At 40.9% G+C, this 20,680-nt stretch overlaps 1 protein-coding gene across 1 annotated transcript in view; it reads right to left on the reverse strand.

The window, feature by feature from the left end:
* The window catches only part of PTPRM (protein tyrosine phosphatase receptor type M), a 475,520-nt gene extending 455,236 nt beyond the window's left edge, over positions 1 to 20,284 (reverse strand). The window contains exon 1 of the mRNA XM_086472548.1: positions 20,212 to 20,284. Coding sequence (XP_086328674.1) covers positions 20,212 to 20,284 — 73 coding nt within the window. The remainder of the gene's footprint in view (positions 1 to 20,211) is intronic.
* Between the last annotated feature and the right edge of the window lie 396 nt (positions 20,285 to 20,680).

Here is a 20,680-nt window from a genome sequence, read left to right on the forward strand (position 1 = left end):
TTCAGAAGCCTAACAAGTGCTTTAGCTTCTACCTTTTATGTTTTAATATACTCTGGAATACCTTGTCTCAATAAACTTTTCCTCTTGTATAAAAATACTACACTAACATACTAAAAAAAATTTAAAGCTCATATTTTACAAGTTCATAAAACACAGAGAGGTTGTGGAACCTCCCTCCATCCTTAAAGATACTCAAAACTCACCTGGGCAAGGCCCTGAGCAGCATGATCTAGATTTGAGGTTAGCACGCTCTGTGCTGAGCAGGGGCTAGGCTGGACAATTTACAGAACCTTCTTCCTACTTTAATTGTTCTGTGACTAATTCCTTCCAAACGCAACTGAAAAGAAACCGAAGCACATAAATGCAAAGCATTACAACCGATCTCTCAGCAAAATCTTCCTACGTGGCATATTGAGCAGGAAAACATTTCTCCAACTCCACACCTACATTTCAGAGTCTCCTAAAAGCTGTTAGAACAGCAACATTCATTCTTTGAGGTGGAGAAAATCAGTGTGGACCAAAGCTGTGTTACTGCTCCTCCTCTTGGTTTCTAGTCCCACTTCTTGAAGGCATACTCTGTCAACAAATATCCAGGGAAAAGCCGACAGCAAGAACCTCAGTCTCGAGACTAATTTAGCAGGTAGTGGTATTTCCTGGGTCCCTCTTCTACCTCCATCTGGTGAGGCTGCCTTTCAAGACTATAGGAAAACAGTTAAACCAAGCACCAACACAGCAGAGTGAAACCAACAGTCACCAAAAGTCAATCATGAGTAAATATCTCACTTTTTAGGTCTAAATGCTAATTCCTCTAGCATCAGATTCTACCTGTCACTGTTCAAAAGCAGGTGATGTGTAAAGTACTCACCTACTCAATGCAGTGCTCATCAAAATGAGCACATTTCTCATTTACAGTTTTTGCCTATCAACTTCTGGTAACACACTACTCATATATAACCACTTTGGCATAATCATCAAAGTTGTTTATGTATGCATTTTTGTTTGATCTGGTACACAATTATTTATTTTTAAGGATTCTTCAGCACCTTTAATAAGTGATTTACAGAACGGGCTGCTATACCGCTTTGGCTAGGAGCTGCTGTAAACCACTTCTTCCGAACAGCATCCAGCCCTTTATGCAGAATGCAGAGAAAAACAATTTCACTCACACACTTATTATGTAGTAGACAGACACTAGAAACAAATGTTTAAGTTTAGAACTTAACTTTTAAAAAATAAAATCAGATGTTCCTCACCAGTGATGCTTTTACTTTTTGTGTTTAGTCAGCAAAACAAAGCCGATGCTTATTACTTTTTGACTTCATAAGCAAATATTTATTTCCAATACCATGGGATTTTCATGCAAACACTACAGGAACATATTTTAATACATAAACTATGTTCATGAAGATATTTTCCAGTTTGCTAACTTTCTTTTAATTATGAAACTGCTTAAGGCTATCATTCTTATCTTTAAGAACAAGCAGAATTTACTACTTAGACCTAAGTTCTTAACGGTGTACTTTCAAATGTTTGTACTACATAAGTGTGTAAAAATACAATGGAGTTACACAGGTTTTAGAATACAAGGTCAAACCACCACATTTTCAAGTGCTGCACACTGCCTCTGGCAGAAACCATTAACTAGAATTTCAGAAAATAAAATACCCATAAAGCACCTAACTAGTTTTGTGGACTTTTTCTGTACACTTCTGAAAAACAGTCCTGCCATCAACAAGTCTAAACTACTGCAGGTAATACAGTTAGGCATTATTAAAAGTTCTTAGTCTTTAACAAGAGCACTCTTAATCAATAAAAATGTCAATGGCAAATCGGTTTTGCTTCCTTCTTCTACTTGATCGTACCAACTCAGAAATTCCCCATGCTACAAATTACCACTTCTTCTCCTATACAGCACAGTCCCTCTTCCTTTACAGGGAGGGTCAAGGTGAAATGTCTGTGAAGCAGAGCTGAAGCCTTGCGGTCCCCATTTACCAAGCCCTCCAGACAAGAAAACTGGTGCATATGAATCAAATACAACCAACACTAATGCATTAATGACTGACATGTGGCAGAGACACAGACACACAGATGCAGCTTGACATTAATGGAGAGATTTGCCTGTGGTCATGCACATAGAGGGGAGGGGGGGGACACAGACCCACCTGTCTCATGTTTTAACCTGACTATGAAATCAAATGTCAGACAAGATTAATTAGATGCCTAGAGTTTTATTCTTTTCTGTTGATAGAAAAAAGCACATTTCCATAATGCGAGGAAGCATTTATGTGGACAGAAAATCAGGTTGACATTGAGGGAAGGTTTACTTTATTGTGAATGCTAGCTGTGTGGTGCTTGTCAGTGCAATTACTTTCTACTCAAGTGGTTTGCTTTTTAACGTTTTATTATCTTAACAATAAAAACCCTGGAAGCAATAATTATTTATTATGCTAATTCTTTAGCTTTTTTATTATGAATTTCTGACAGACCATTAAAACTTGCTGTTTTCCAGAAATAAACAAGATTTATTAATATTCAACCAATTAAGAAAAAAAGAGAAGGCAAAAAACAATCTCCGTACCGGTAATTAGTTACTAACCAGTCAATTTGTACACTTATCAGCCTCACCATAAGGTCTATTTTCATTTATTCAATACCCAACATTTTTAACATCACTCTGATTGAAAACAACTTCAAAACACTAAGTCCACTGCAGCATTTTTTATAAATAATGATTTAAGCAGTGTGAGAGGCAGCAAGGCTTTAGACCACTCTGAAAATGCACTATACTCAAGGACTGCATTTTAATTATGGAAACCTTTTAGAACATCCCTGTTTTATTAACAGTAAGTGAAAGACTATAAACAAGGCTTCAGTATGCACCACTTCTTCTCAATCCTGCCTAAAGCCCTCAAGGGGAAACAGCTTCAATGTGCTTTCATTTCTCCCCCCAAGCATTCTCATCTCTGAATGCCTCTTCTCACCAGCTTTAAAATTCATTTAACATAACAACCACACAGTTATGCTTTTTTCTTCCTTCTTTTTTTTTTTTGCTTTAAATACACGAGTGTTCCTTCCTTTAGGAATAAACACCAAGGCCACAGCTCTCAAACTCCCACAGCATAAATGCAATATAGGAGACCATAAGCAAGTCTAAGCAGAAAAGCACTGCAACTAAATGTACCTTGAAAAGCTCTTAGTTTGCAATGCTTTTATAAAGCTTCATGTCCATGCACAAACTGTCCCTACATTTCACACAGTGACAGTGGTAGTAATCCCTGGAAAACTTCTAGAACAAATTCCCTAATTCAAAGCTCAGTTCCCTCCGAGCCAGTACAGCACTAGCTGCTTCTATGGCAAAGATGCAATGCTTCAAGGTTTGTCAGAGCAGCCCTCCCAGCTTCCATGAACAATACCAAATCCCATGCTGCCATGCACAAGAGCAGAGCCAGGTTTCTCCATCGCGCTCTGCTTCTGAAACAGCTTTCTCCTGTACCTCCCACTGGGAGATTCTGCCTGTGGCAACAGAAAGTTCCCTATTAATATGTAATATATACCATAATTAGCACTGTAAAGCAGGTAGTTATCACACAACTATCCTCCCATCCCCTCCCTCATAATCACAAAACTTTATTTACAGGGGGAAAAAAAAAAAAACCCACATAACTTAATTCAAAGCCCCAACTATTCATTCCTGACTTGAATCACTGTTATGCCATTGTTTACCTGTTAAACCTGTCTTTATCTCAACCCACGAGTTTTCTCACTTTTACTCTTCCAATTCTCTCCCCCATCTCATTGTGGGGGGAGTGAGTGAGCAACTGGGTGGGGCTGAGCTGCCAGCTGGGGTTAAACCACAACAGTCCTTTTTGGTGCCCAACACGGGGCTCGAAGGGTTCAAGGTAACAACAGATTTGATTGGAATGTGCTAAATCAAGTTTATAGCTGTTACTGCTGTTCAGCTGTTAATCCGCAGGCTTCTGTGCTTGCCATGGGGCTTGCTCGTCTTACTGTGTATCAGAATCCAGGGCTCGTTAGTGGCTGCTTTTTGCTTTTGCTACTTGCCATACTGCTGATCATCTTACTCTGCTGTGCCCAGGAACATTCTGGTAACAGCAATGGCCACGTGCCTGGGCTGGCTGATGGCCAGGGCATCGCTGCTGTACTGCACAGGCTGGAACTCCAGTGTGAACTCCAGTCGAAAGGACTGTGACCTGTGGATGAGTCCACACGGCAGCAGGACACCCCAAAGCATCTGGGGCCATGGATAAGCCCATGCCAGAGCAGGTACATCTCGAAGCGTCTGTGGCCGTGGTTACGTCTGTGCCACAGCAGGTATATGTCTGAAGGGACTGTGGCCCAAAAATAAGTCTACACTAGAGAAGATACACACTGAAGCATCTGTGGCTGCGGATAAGTCCTTGCTGCAACAGGTACACCTTGAAGCATCAGTGGCTGTGTGTGAGGTCGTGCTAGAGCACCTCAAAGTATGTGGCCACAGATAAACCCACAACAGAGCAGGTATGCACCTGGAGGGACTGCTGCCATGGGTAAGACCATGCTGGAGCAGGTATACCTGGACTTGTGCAAAGCATTTGACACTGTCCCACATGACATCCTTGTCTCTAAGTTGGAGAGACATGGATCTGACGGATGGACCACTTGGTGGATAAGGAATTGGCTGGATGGTCACACTCAAAGAGTTGTAGTCAACAGCTCAATGTCCAAATGGAGACCAGTGATACCCAGGAATAGTGTAACAATACATTTGAGCACAGAAGTTGTCCAAGAGAAATTAACAGGCCATTTAATCATTTGTTGAAATCAGTAGTTGCAGTTGAAAAGGAAGCTGCTATAAACAGTGCTACCACCCCTGAAAGTTACAAAGCATGATTCAATGCTCTGTTTTCTGTTGTACTATACCTCCAGTAAGACACTTGTACTTAACAGTGATAAGAAATAACACTGACTCTTCTAATTTGCTTTTCCCATTTTCTGTGGGAACCTGGCCTCTTGTACACAAAGAATACAAAGAAAAAAACCATAGCAATGCTACCAATGTTTAGTTACCACTTCTCATCACAAGGGAAAAAACAAAACCAAACAAACCCCACAAATAAATTAAACCAATCAAGGTCAGACTAATAAAATTACCAAGACTATTTAAAAAAATCAAAGTAGAAAGACACACTTCATAAAGTACTTTTTAAGCACAGAGTCTAGAGATGGAGTAAAGGACAATAAGTGGGCAGGGATGTGGATATAGAGGGTCTTGGCAGCCCAGTCTATCCTTTCCTGATAATACACACGTAAGTCAATCAGAAACAGCATCTGCCTGCTCAGCCTTCAAACCAGTGGCAACATAAGGGAACAGCAAGATAACCAGTTTCCTGGATAAATTCCACCAGTGCTTTACCTGACAGAAAGCAAGGCCAGGGGCACAAGGGGGGGTGTGAAATCCTTTCTTACAAGTGACTAGAGCTCTCAGGATGGGCACACAGTAATTCACTTGCCTTTTTTAATACATACACAGCATATTGCTTTAGTCCCTCCCAGGACATCAGGTCAGGCCTGCAAGGTTTATAACATTAGTTCAGCCTTTCTAACAAAGTATGTGCCCCAATGACCTCCATTATTCTCTTTGGTACAACCATTACATTCCCAGCCACACCTCTGACTAAGTACTGAAAAAGCTCTGAAGTTCTATCATTCCCGGATACCAAAATTATTTCATCTGCAAATCTAAGCCAGTGCAAGCTGCATTGGTTACCAAAAAGTAGATAAGGTAAACTGTGAGTTTCAGCATGATTACCCCCTTCTGCAGAAATTTGGAATGTAGTGCTCTTAAGCTTTGGTCTCAAGATATACTGCATTTGAATAAGTACATGCTAGAATGTTTTTTGTAAAACGTACAAAAACTCTCTCAAAAACTATTCACCTACCAAAATACTTTAATAAGCACGATCATCAATTTGGGAGCTACACAGAAACCCTTAACAAATACAGGCTTCTACAGACACACCTGAAGACAATTAGCTCTTGGCAATGACTTTTGGCTGCTCCACTCTCAGTAACATAATAAATACACAGCGTGTAGGCTGAGAGAACCAATGCACATTGAACAGAACAATGCAGAAGCCTATGAATTTTCTCTCTCAAGACACGCACCGAATTTTTTATTAATGTACTCTACAAAGTATATTCCTAAATGCGACGTAGAAATAGAAAAAGCTCTTTAAAAATATAAGATGATATGACACTAGCTATAGATCCCATTATTTTCATTTATTGTCCATGCACTTCAAATGGCATTAATCTACAACAGTAAAAAGCAAAGCCATTAAGTATACACAGGCCCCTAACAGCTTCAGGTGTAAAATAAGAATAGTTTCTCACAACAGTTAGAGTGCTGTTGCGTATGAAGTGTACAGAGTAAAACTTGATACCATCGCAATTCTACCTTGTGTACACACAGGAAAATAGATGGAGTAGCTGTGAATATTTTCTCTTAAAGAAAATGAACTACTATGGGTGCAATACTCCTGTATCAAAGGCACAATAGTTCACAGCCATCTTCTACATCAACATAAAAATTTAGTGCAAGTGATGTCAAAATCCATTAAGACCCACCGATTTGCCGCTGGAGGCAATCAGCTCCATCTCCAACCAGGCTGCATTAGCAGGCTGATTCCAGCACAAAGTCAGAGTGGGGAGCATGAACCACCTCTGAAACCAGACTCAGCTGACCCAGCCAGATTTGCACAGAAATAGATGAGGAGTGCTCATGAAATCTAGCAGCAATGCTGAGCAATAAGGGAAGTATCCCCCCATCACTAGGTGGGTAGTGAACATCTTGGGAAATAAAAACCTAACTCAAGTGTTTTGTTGAAGTTAAGAGTTCATCTACCTGAACTCTTACAGGAATATACCTCTACCAAACTCATTATCATGTTATATAACCGCAGCCATTTTAAAGCTTTTGCACAATTTTAGCAATTCCCACGCAGCTGAACCTCCACACAGTGTGTGTACACAAGATCAGGGTAACCCTTTTATAGTCCAAATCATGGCCTCACCCCAGCTGAACACAGAATCCTACTGCTTTCAGATAACCGAGACCCTGCTTGAAAATCTTCAACTACTCTCAAAATCACCCTGCCTTTCAAAGTTACGATTCTGTCGATACCGCAGAAGGCTGCAAAAGAAATCAGTTGCAGTCTCAGAGCTACGCAGCTCTGAAGATGCCAGTAAAACTTGCTCCTGTCATTAAAGAGAGGAGACAGAACCCAACCGGTATTCAGCTTCCCAAAGCTCTGTGATCTAATTCTACACAAAAGGCTTAATAAGGTTTAGACTCATAATACAATTAGTAATTTAGCTCACAAATTAGACTATCTATTAACACACCAGCAGAGGCATCAGCCATGTGAGGATTAAGAAGGAATCTTCTGCTCTCAATAGGGAGGGAGAACTTGAATGCTGTAATAGGCCACTTCAGCTTCTGCACAGAACATACGCTGCATTGTACAGAATGATGTGAGCGCGGCCACTATCCTGCTCATATATTGACCTTTCATCAGTAGGAACCACGTTAATAATTTGCATAGTAAGTAGAGAGTGGGAACTTTCAAGCTCATCTTAAAGCACAATTTTAACTGGTAAAAATACAGACTGTTAGCACAGAATATGCTGCATGTGCATTTGTATGCATTACAAGAGCACGTAAAAACAAGGGCCAAAATTAACATGTCAGCATGGACAAAACACAGGTTAATCTAAGGTATGGATATTATATAACATTGAACTGCAGAATTTTAATATAGAAGCAAGCATTTTCTAAGTCTTTGCATAAGACATTTATTCTGTATCTATTAAGAAAGGAAGCAGACTTATGTAATACAAGATGCTGCATCATCTTCTCCCCATAAACAGTGCTCAAAAAGACTTAGAAAAGAGCTGATACCTCTTGCATACTACTTAATGGCACTTTGTCCACACAGAAAAAATATTCCTGACAAATTTTCAAAGGCAGGCTGAGTAGGCAAAAAACACTTATTACCGAGGAACTAAAATTTCAACTGCTGTCTGAAAAGCGCTGTTCCAATTTCCAGAAAACTATATGTGTAACTACATCTCTACAAAATGCTGATACTGGTGTGTTCATGCTGACTTGCGTTAACACCTGATTTACTTGCAATTATTGTGTGAACAGGAGCTTTTTGTAATTACTTCCATAGTTTGCCCTGAAACTGAATGTATTCATCTTTAGGTTTTGAGCTTGTGTTTGTATAAATAGTGCCAGTATTGCTAATTCTTTTTAGCTTGAAAAACAAACAAACAAAAAATCTTCATCAGTTTACTTCACACTCCAGTAAAAACCATTCACACCCAAAGAATATTATGAATAACGTCCATCTGGTCTGAAATCTAGATCTGGCCACAGTATCTCATTCTCCACTAGCACTGCCTGCCGTTGCTATCAAGCATTCAGTGTGAATGCAGTCAGTACAAACTAACACTTCACTTGCTCACAGGACTTACTCATAAGCACATGCTTTGCTGGCATGTATGTTAGCCCATGCATGGGACCATTTTTCTCTTACTTGTCTCAGGCGGAAAAAAACCCAACAACAACAAAAAAACCTAACTTGTTATGAATAATACTCAGGCAGTCAGGAATTGTATCGCCAGGCTTCTGTCATAGCCCCCCCAGAGGCTCTGGGGGGGCTTTCTCAAAATGTGCACACAGATCTCCAAACTGTAGGGGCAACAGAGCAGCCCATGGCACCACAGAATATTCTCATCAGAGCGACCATCCTCCAGCCTCAGCTCTCTTCTCAGCAGAGGTGGCAGAGGAAGGCAGAAATTATTTGTGATTTGTGGAACACAGTGATGAGGAGCAGATATGAATAGAGAAAAGAAGGTAGAGAGAGCGCAGGAGGTGGCAGGTAAGAAATATATTCTTAAAGGTGGCCTGGTGGTTAACAGCTTTGTTAAATATGTATGTTATTTGCTGTGGAACAGACAGTACTAAAGTACAATTTTAGATGAAACCGAGAGCAGGTAAGAACCCTCCTTCTTCCTCTGAACAAAATTCCGGAGTACACAGCTCTGGCAGATTACTATAAATGGCCAATTCTTTCCTTTATTGCTAGACCACTGTGTAGAGTCAAGCACTGAAATCATGTGTATGGGACTAGTTGTGAATGTCACGTACTTGCTCAATGCCAGTTTCAAGCATACAGATCTGATTTTTTTTGCAGTTCTGCTCCCAAAGGTCCAGGAATACACATCATCTATCTAATTCTGGCATACAAGCCAGAATTAATTTTTCACTGCTGCAAATCCAGCATAGCACTCTGCAGTTTGTGAAGACTTTTAACAGAAAGAGTTCTGGAAAAAGTGCAATTTCTCATTCACAGTGGTTCCCAAACGGTGGTTTGTAGAACTCCTGTGATCCACCCACTATGAGCATTCATTTGAAGCAAACAAGCCTGTCAGATAGTACATCACTGAGGGAGATTCACTGTGGACCAATTCAGGAAGCCACGAGTTTACGTTCATTTTGCAACTGAGATCTTCAAAAATACAGACAGTTTTCATTATAAAGTCTTTGAGTTCGGGCTACACATCAGAAACTGACTCCATTTTTGCAATGAACGCAACAGAACTGACAAGCAAGCACTAACTTTCAAAATACAAGCTTCCATGTTGCAGCCTGAACTGCAACCCATTGCATGGAAGCAAAACCTCCAAAGCAGTTCCTGAGAGCATGAGTCCACAGCTGCTTTCTATTTCCATTCATCACTGAGTCATAACAGGTATCTTCCAAAATCAGAATTTAGACTTCCAGAGACTGTATCTGTTTCTCTGCAGAAATCAAAGGAAGACTTTCAAATGCAGCACACAATGCATGCACAATTTATGTCCCCCAGTCCTTCCTGAAGTGACCTTGGCAATACAGACAGACCAAGCGCAGCCAGTCTTTATCTGAACTTCTCAGTCTGAACATATGCAATACCTAAGGCTTCATTCCTACTCCCAACTCAAAACTACCACCTGCACTTACTTCAAGACTCCAAGCCCACCATATGAGGAAGGTACAGGTGAACAAGGCTGAAATGCACATTCAGCAGCAGCTTTGCCAGTGAATCAACCCCCATGCACAGCACTACAGCAGTATGTTTGTCTATGGTTGAAAACAGGCCAGAAGTAGCTGAGGTTATCTCTGTATCACTTCACTGCATGGATAATCTTATGCTAGATACCGCGCTACAACTTGAAGAACGTTTTAAGGCTTTTTATGTTTACACCTTTTCCTGGTCATGTAACGTTTTTAACGTGGGTTACATTTAACTCCCTAATATTCAGGATGCAAAGAACTTACAGATTCTAGTGAACAAACTGACTCTGTTAAGCAATTGTACATGTAAAGATCCAGCTCTGAAGCTTCTGCAAGATTCGTCTAAAAACCCCAGTCCACATCTGCTGTTGCTTTATGGCTGCTGCAGAAGCCAGTTTTTGTTTGTCAAGACTGTATTTCGACTTGTCTTGGGCTCCTGGGCCCTAGACAATTTCAATGCATATTTGCTCCAAAGGGCGTGTGCTTGTCTCAAACTCTCTTAAATAAATAAAGCAGTCAAACCCCAGTGTTTTCCAGATCCCCAAACGAAAATGCTAGGCTAATCCACTTAAATCCCTTACTAGCCTAGATCTATTTAGGCAATTCTAACAACCATTCTTAAAGTAAAAATAAATAAAACGCACCTCATGAACTTTATGTCTGGTCTTCAATCCATGTGCTTTGCTGTCGCTATAAACAGAAGGTAGTAATGTTTGGCAATATACAGTAGGCTTCCATTTCGCATTTTCAACCTCTAAGGTTTTAAATAAATATTAACTTTAATTGTGTTTTGGTTTCGTTGGTTTCACATGACACTCGCAGACCTAACCCCAAAAGGTTGCTTTCATATTTAGAACGTTGCTTGCAAATGTTCTCTCTCAAGCTAGGACTGAATCAAGGTGACATCTCTCAGACGCAGTAAAGAGGGCATCAACTGCACAGCACCTTAAAATTACTACTGGGACAACAATTTATCTTACATAATTGAGAAATTACTTCAGTAATACCTGTCTCTGCAGAAGTTAAAAAGAAAAACAGCTGAAGTGATGTGTTAGGTAAAGCGCCTACACTAAAGTGTTGAACGCAGTGCTTTGTAAAATAATCATCTACGCTGCAGAATTCAGAAAAGGTAACATTAAAGGAAATAGGGCTATAGCAATTCTCAGTCATTAACATATGAACTACCCCACAGAGTCCTATGGAAATGTCCACAACTGACTGTCTCTCGGAAACATGTGACAGTACTTAAGCACATTCGTGAGTTTCTACGGAAAACTGAAGTTACAGGTGGTGACAAGTGACCGCTGTAGTAGATTTTCTCTAAATACGTTGCGGGGTTCTGAACTGTCACCCTCCCCCTGCACCCACCCCTCCCCCCGGCTTTTTGGTTTTTTAATGGAAATGTAGCAGCTTTCCAAAATATGAAAAAAAAAAAATCCTACTGCTCAAAACTAAACAAAAACTCACAAAAAGAACAGAAAAGCCTGGCTATGAAGATCCTCACCTGTGTCACAAGCAAATGCCAGAGCACAGACTTAAATCCAGGTCTCCCACACCTACGTAGGAGTTCTGATTCACTAAGCAACAGACTATTACAACAGGAGTTAAAATATGTATTTGTCTCTCCCATGCTGTGCTCCAGTGGTACGATTCATGTTAGGCTATGTCATCCCAACATGGAACCAGAAAAATCTCCAACCTCAGAAAGTTCCACTGAGAGAAAATAATCTCCTGGTTAAGATTATATGACACATCTTAAAACAGTTAAGTAAAAGAGATTTTACGCTATCAAAATAGTAATAACTTCCAAAAATTGTAATCATCAGAGCACTGCTGATCCTGAATTATACTGGTTGATAAAAACATCACAGTAATTACAACAGATTATATATAGTCCTATACAGATATGCAAACAGTGTCAAATCTTGAAACAAACATATTTCCTCACAAGTTTCTACCAACTGTGAGCATACTCTGAACAAGCTGGAGAGTTGTTAGGAAACACTGGATTTCTCATAGTGATTTTATTTACTAGAAGGATGGAAGAGGGAATCGGTAATAATGAACTTTTTCTTTTCAAATGAATCAAATATACAAATCATAGAAGAAGAGACAGCAACTATACCAAACAACTACAGAGAAAACAGCAGTTAGCTCTGATCTGGGGCCTACCGCAGTTCACCGGGACAGCAATTGACTTCCACGTTTGTTTTCAACTGTTAGCAGAACTGTTTGCTAAAACAGTAAAAGGCCATGAATGTGAAAATAGAAGAAGATAGACAAATGGAAGTTTCCACGCAGGTAGAGGACAATGTGAACCCCTTCGGGAAATCTTAGCTTCTGCTTAAGAAGACTGGTAAGACTCTCTTCAAAACTGGAGAGCTTTTTTTTTTTTTTTTTTTTTTTTTTTTTTTTTTTACATACCCTCAAAACTATGTAGACTTCATAACCAAAACTTTAAGATGTGCATGTAAATGACCATCTTTTGGTCATAAATTACTCTATCAGCCATAGTAGAATTACTAAGCATCAGCTCCCCAAAATAATGAATTGTTTGACCTTAGAGGGAAAAGAAAGGGAGGAAAAAAATAAAAATACAACCCCCCTGCAACCACCTCTGCTGAGAGTACACCATGAAAAACACAGAAGTCTACTAAAGGGCAATAATTCATCAACTTTTTTAAGACACAGACATACTAACTAGTGCATAGATTGCAAGCATAATCACAAGTATAGAAGTGCATGTCATGGATGGAAATTATTTACTCACTTCAGCCTACATTTACCAGAAAAACAGACGTGAAAAGCCACTCTATTTGTTTACCTGTAAGAACAACTTCATTACAAAAACCTCAAGACATTACCGGTCCACTATCCATCCACATGAAAGTGCACAAACTCCTCAATCGTCCATTAGAATCTCATCAGCACAACTGTTCTAACCAGCCCACCTTTATGCACTACAGAATTGAAACAAAGGGCTGTAGACAAAAGTATTTTATCTGGTATGTTAGTTTCAAAAATAAAGAGTCTAAACAATATCTGATTTTAGAGTTAGGGATAAGAGAGGTAATGGGATTCAAGGTAATAAAGCATGATCTTCCTGAAAATGTCCCCAAAATAAATGTCAAAAAAAACCCAACCCCAAACAAAACAAATAAACCAAACCCCCTGCTCTAATACAAGCATGTGATGCTCTGTTTCATTTTCCTAGAAGATGAAAAGCTAAAGTGATGAAAGAGGTAATTAGCTGTTACTTATTCCAGAGCAAAACCATATTTCTTGTGATTAACAAAACAGTGCTGTAAAAGACACTTACAATAGCTTAACATTGAAGACGAAAAAACCAAAAAACCACAAAAGAACCCCTCAAAAAACCCTACTGTAACCAAAACTTACTGCTTTCTAAACCAGAGCAGATTACACAGCGGGGAGAGAACGGGATACAAACACACTCATAAGCAAAATGTTTGGTTTATGCCACTCCACAGAAAAAAATTTAAAGATTCATTAACATCATTACACTTAATCATTTATGTGTAAAGATAATCAACTATTGCTATGTAAAGCTGTCAGAAGATACATTCAAGCCTTGAATATATTATTAAAGACAAGCATGTTCAAAACTAAGATGACAAAAATAAGAAAACGTGAATAGATACAAATCCATTTCTGTTTTCCAGATGTAAGTTTGCTGCCTTTAGGACTTCAGCTTTTTTCCTAGAACATCTTCTTTTCCAGTAAGGTTCATCTCTTACACTCTTCCAGAAAATGTTATACCTTCCTTCCCATCTTTTCCCCCCAAACACGGCAATTCTAACCTGTTTTCAGAACTCCTTCCTGCTAATACAGCCATGGTTTTGTCTGAACAAACATGGTCATTACTGTGTTTCCTACCATTGCTCCTCGTGTGGCAAAGGGTCACTTTGGAGCCAGACACTTCTGGCCACGACACTTCTTTCCTATTCCCTGCAGCTAAGGAACATGAATATGTGTTAGAGGCATAAATACATCTTTATTTTTACTGTTATTATGCTCAGAAATCAGGGCACAAAAATGTTTTTGCTTCATTTTTAAAGCATATATAGGGATTTACCCTCTATACCCCCTTGTAACATAACATTAGTTACATGGCTTAAAAACCGACACAACACACTGTTCCAAAATCTGTACAGAATTCCACTGACAGCAACATCATTTCTGAAAATAATTATTTTGAATGGAACAGAAAGCTTCTTAATAGGTTGTGAGAAGACATACTCACACAACACTTAAGATTTTCTTTAAGACAAGGATCAATCAAGATGGTTAAGATATAACCTTATCATTTAAACCACTACGAAAGCACTGACAATTTCTTTGTAATTTCATGCATTTTATTATGTATTTTGGTTATATTAGAGCATTCATTCGTCATTCTGTTGAATACTAACACTGATACTGAAACCAGCCTTTTTAAAAGTAATTAAAAGTTCATTTGCATTATAATAAAACTGGTGCAAACAAGCCACGAATAGATTAAAATTCCCTAGGTCACAAAAATCCATCACGTATTTTCACACCTCCCCAGCTCCAAATACACCTACATTCTCATAAAGCCCCGTTTACAGCCCTTCCTCTTTCCATGCTTAGAAAAGTGGATTTAGAGATGCAGCTACACCTAGTGATCAGCAGCAGATCACAGCAGGCAAAAACTCATGAAGACACTACAAAAATCAGAAAGAAGCATGTGAACATAGTGAGGTGAATAAAGTGACACGGTAAAATTTATTGCTAGACGTTTTTTTTTTTCCTTCTAAATATATGACCCTACGCTCCAAATTGATTTCTTGAAATCCTGTTTAATGATAACATTACACATTAAATCAGAAATACAGATCTGGAAGTTGTCAGCACAATCAAATGAAATAAAGAGCACTCTCAATTTTTCCTAAAGAAATTGAGCAGATAATTCAGCATTCACAGATCAACAAAATTTATTCCTGGGAAAATTTTCAGAACTACTTCTTTACACAAAAAGGTTCTTAATGTGTGTCATTTTCTGGCGAAACATCTCTAAAACTCAGTGATGTAGCTACCTCAAGTAAGTGTTTGACAGCCATCCTAATGAACTTTAAACACAAGAGATACCCCTCTCAAATAGCTTCTCCTTTAGCATAAAGTTGCAACATGCAAAACACAGGATCAGCTCACAGGTCCTGACCACACAACATCACTGGACTTTGTTCTATCAAGTCTACAGCGCCTGTCTTCCCCTACCTGAATCTAACAACGTGAACCAGATCGATTGTCTCAGCAGTAACGTGTAAAACTGCCCTGGCCACTGGCAACTAGGCTGTTTGGCACGTTCGCTGACCATCCCAGTGTATGAGTGAGTGCACGTGAAAAATAAACAATCCCCACATTTCTTCATGTCAGACTCAAATGACATTAGTGAGATGGAGTTCAGAAGCTTACTCGCTCTATCCTAACACATTTTGTGATTTGCCTCAGGATTTAGTCTCTCTAGCTGTCAATCTAGCAACTTCTGTGAGCACTAAATATATTATTTTTTCATAAATTATAGGCTGCTATATTGTTTCAGGACACTGATTTGTTTTCCTCATGGATTCTGATGACTGCTAAATCGTGAGAAAATAAACACCGCAGCATTTTTTTCTCCAGTGTCATTACATCCTTGTAATATTTTGTAGGATTTATTTTTTATTTCTGATGAGGTTTCATTACTAACTTTTGACACCAGAACAAGACCAGAATAGCTAAATAAAATTAATTTAAAAAACAACCCACATACCCACCACACAGTTTGTTTTTTGACACACTGTGCCACTTCCAAAGCCCAGATTCTCATTTTTAACTGAAGCACTCTAAAGTATATCCCGATTTACAGGGGAACACTTATTTCATCCATTTCTGTCGAAAGTTTGAAAAAGAAAAAAAAAGGCAGATATATTTAGAAGTAGATTCTTCAACATACTTCCATTAATTTGCTGGGATATTTTAAATACGAATACTCATGGGTGTAAAACACAAGTCATTCACGTAGTCACCTAACAGCATGAAGTTTGCCTTCAGAATCTTCCCCCACAGCTCTCACTGTTTAGCGAGGCCAAGCCCACACTACGAACTTTAACTGGAACAGTTTTGTTGATGTCAGCCACTAACAAAGCTGCATTTTCACTAGCGTATGTTACTTCCCTTAGGAAGTGCAGGAATACAGACCTAATGGATGGGTGCAGAGGAAGGAAAGCAGGTGCAATAAGCAATGCAAGCAAAAGCAGAATTCCTTAAAATGAGTCGTAACCACACTCGGAGCTCATTGCTGGTAAAGTGATCAGAATATCTGTTAAAGACTTCCGAACAGAGAACCTGAATGCTCTGAGAAAGCTCTTTAAACACAGTTAATTATACCAGAAACTTTTATCTATACATTGCTCCAGTTGCCAAGGAGCTTCATTTCAGCTGGGACAGGACCTGTGAAGACTTAACCTATATTCTTTCTTTTCATCTTCCCTCTCTGCAGTCACCAAACATAAACATCATCACAGTAAGTTTCAACTTCAGCGTGTCAAACTTCTTCCTTACAACTGTTTTTGGAAAATGTGATTCTTGTTTTCAGAGTGCCTACACTGAACAATGAAATACATGGATTCAGAACATCTATTCAGAATGAAAGTTCTTGTATTTTTAATCCATGAAGTAGCTTGAGAACTACTATTCTCTATGTAAAACCTTCACTAGACACGAGGAAAAGTCATCTTCAATTTTTGCACACTTTTCTTCCTGTTGTTCTCGTAATTGCCAGTAATCCTGGTGCAAAGTTTGTTATAAATAGTCTCCTACAAGCACTTTTAGTCAGTCTATCGTTCCACCCATCTCTCTCTCTCTCTCCGAGAGACTCATCCCTTCTCAGAGAAAAAGTAAAACTTTTACAAGCGGTACCATAAAAAGCGCGTGTTAATATACAACCTTGTCACTTTCCAGAGCAGAAAAGAATATAACAGCCCAATAATAAGCAAGAAGCACCAATCTCAGAACTCAGGCTGTGTGCAAATTTGTATCTATCTGGACATGATGCCGTCACAAAAACACAATTTCTGAGTTCTATGACACATCTCCTTGCCTTCAATTTCAGTTCCCCATTTTGGGATTTGACAGACCTTATCTCATCCAGACCCTTCATTTTATATAAGGCCTAATATTTAGGCTTACAATGTCCCTTCTAACTTTCCACATCTCTGTGTTTGACCTAAATCCCTAACAGGCATGGATTGCTTTCCCTTGCCTGAATGATCTACCAAGGAGGTGGAAGAAGGAACACGGTGCAGTCAGGTGGCATTTCACAGGACACCTTGTTTCAGGAACTTTTGTAATGTTAGCATTCAGGGCTCGCATGGGCCCATTAAATAACATTTTTGTTAACATTATTAACAAAACCCAGCTAAATAAGGTGTGCTACAATTTCTCAGAAACTAAAAAAAAACCCAAAACCACCACCCTGAAAATACTCTTGCAGAAAGATCCCAGCCACTTTAAAAAAACCCATAAGCAGCATTGTCTGTTTAAGACAATGTTTTTAGAAACATCTCTTCAATTCAAATTCTTGAAAGCATTTGCTTCTTGAACTGATGAATCAAGAATTTTAAATTCTTTAGTTAAGGACTCAGAGAAAATCTCATTGTTATTAACTGTTAAGCTGCTTTCAAAAGATTACTTGAAAGCTTCCAGGCCTTAAAAAGCCAAGATCTGATCTTTCAGTAAGATTATTTTCTAAATAAGAAACTCAAATAAAACAATAGCTGACGCTAATGTTAGAACCAATCTCTGTAAAACTAATCAGTCTTTTTAGAAAAGGGTAAAAATAAAAATGGAATTATAAATACCGAAGATTACTTAACACCCACTGCTATTCTTTGCATAGAACGTGAGTTGATTTTGCTTTTTTCTTTGTTTGTTTTTAAACTTTTTATAGGTTAGTCATGTAAGTCCCATCTGCAACAAGGGACAGCTATTACAAAAGATAACTACCCAACTCAAGGACGGATTTTTCTGTCATTTAATTTCAATGACACTGATGCATCAAGCTTTTAACAAAAGCAACAGCAATTTTTTTCCCCCAAGCAAAAGCAACTCCCAAGCACGCACTTCAAACAGTAAACTACAAAAATGGAAATTTCATCAATTTTGTTCTGAGTGCCAAGAATCAATATTAAAAAAAATATCTGTACATGCATCTTCACAACTAATCTTTACGTTTACCATTTAACATACATACACACATGCACACACAGGGGGAGAGCAGGCCAGATTCTGCATCCCGTGACATCCTTTGCAATGTCACTGAAGCGCGTAAATTGCAGCCTCTGTGACTCTGCACTGGGGAAGGGTTGGAATCACACCTCCCGAATAACAGAACACACAGGTCACCTCCGAATTGTTCGCGTTTTACATCACAGTTCTTTCCACAGGGTGCAGCAATGGAAATGAATACAACAGATACAAATCTAGCACTAATGTGGGATTGTTCTTCAGCAACACGATCGGCACTTAAAGGCTGGTCCTAATACAGCATCAGCATCTCACACGCACAAGTCATTTAAATACCCAGGAGAAGTTGCCCCAGCTTAACTTTAAACGAGAAGTAAGACAGTTCACACAGGTCAGCAATGAGTTACGGATTTATCCTAATAAAGCAAGAACTCTCACTGGAGTCCAGACACTAGACTTCCAATATTAATGAGTTATAGGGCTAATGTACATGAGTTCAGTTCCATAATTCACTGCAGCGCATAGCTTCATCCTAACATGACTGTTCGGGAAAGATTTCATCATTGTTAGAGATCACCTCAGTACAAAACCTTCTTCTGCTCAGGGATCTTCCGTCTCATCTGTGGTGAAAACGCTGGAGAGAAATTAGGGGAAATGCAGCTGCGTATACAAAAGGTCCCTGGAACCTAACACAAAACCAGAATAGTTTTTTAAAAAGTTTACAAACAGACCACCAATTCCTAGCCACAAAACTTGGGTTTAGCTACAACGCTGCATAGAAGCAACATGTAACGTAGAAAATATAAACTATTCTGCAGCCTGAGCAACAAGGAAAGTCTAAAGTATTGCTTCCCACCAGTTCAAAACACACTTCGCGTGCACTGAAGACCAGATGTCTTCAATTTAACGTGCTTTACAGTCGCACTAACTTCATGTTAGGAACAAAACAAACAAACAAAAATTCTGAAGTTACTCTTTGCAGTGAAGCACACAGAACTATTTCACAATCCAAATTTCTGCCTAAAATCACGGGTTTCTTCAACATGTAACTAGGACAGGGGTGCAGGGAGAAGACTCGAGATAACCATCTGCAGGTCTTGGACTTCGGGGAGCAGAAAAATGCCGGGGATGGAGCACTTCGCCGGGCTCTTCGCTGGACGTGCATGCTGACCCCCCGCAGACAGCCCCTGCCCTGCCCTCCGAGGTGAGGACTTGGGGGGCTGCAGAGAAAAAACGAGGTGCCAGGGCTTCACCTCCGGCTCTCCCGGCGTTTCCCAGCCGCACCCACGGGCAGCGCGAACGGCGGGGAGCTCCGGGGGCGGCCGCGGAGGAACCGGCGGGGCGCGGCGGGCAGGCAGGGCGGCGGGGCGCCGCAAGGCTTCCGTCCCCCGTCGCCAGCTCCGTCGCCGGGCGGGGGCGGCTCACCTCAACCCCTCCGCCTCCCGCACCGGAGCAGCGGGAAACTTTCGGGAAGTCGTCGGCGGAGAAACGCCGGAGCGAGCCCGAGTCCCGCCCGTCCCTTCAGCCCTCCTGCCCCGGGGCTGCCCGAGCCCCGCCAGCCTCTGCCCCTGCCCCTCAGCGCCCTCGCCGTCAGGGCACAGGGGCACAAACCCAACGGCATCCCGGCACCTCCTCCGGACGCTTCTCCCCCCGCCATGTACGCGGCGGCTCCGAGGTGTCAGTCCCGCCAGAGGGATGGGGAGGAAAAAAAAAAAAAAAAAAGAGAGGAAGAAGAAAAACAAACAAAAAAACCCAACCGACTCCGAAATCGCAGCGCTCCCCTCCGCCCGCGGGGCCCCGGGGCAGGCGAGGCGGCTCCTTACCTGTGAACGTCTGCGCTCCCGCCGCCAGCAAAAGTCCGGCCAAAGTAACGAGGCAAGTTCCAACTTTCCCCATATTTCCACCCCTTCCTCCTCCGGAGCCAGCAAAGTGCCAAAGTGTTTGCCAAAGTAGGAGGCGCCCCTCTCGCCCCCCTCCAGTCAGTAGGGCAGGCGGGGAGGGGGCAGCCCGACTCCCCTACTTGGCGCCCCGCGGGGTGTTTTCGCCTCCTCGCCCTCTCTTCGCTCGTAAAGGGCAGGGAAAGAGGGGTGCGAAGTGGCCGGGGGCTGCCCGCCCGCCTTCCTCCAGCCGCGCCGCTGCCCTCGCCCTGCGGGCTGCGCGGACGCCCCACGCCTTCCGCGCCGCTCGCCTCCCGGGGGGCGCTGGGGGGGGGACACGGACGGACACCCTTAATCCCGGAGTCTTCTCGCCCGGCGCCGCCGTTAGTCCCGGTTTAGCTCGGCTCCCTCTCCG

Source organism: Leptosomus discolor, chromosome 13 (genome assembly GCF_034619465.1).
Source record: "Leptosomus discolor isolate bLepDis1 chromosome 13, bLepDis1.hap2, whole genome shotgun sequence".
NCBI lineage: Eukaryota > Metazoa > Chordata > Aves > Leptosomiformes > Leptosomidae > Leptosomus > Leptosomus discolor.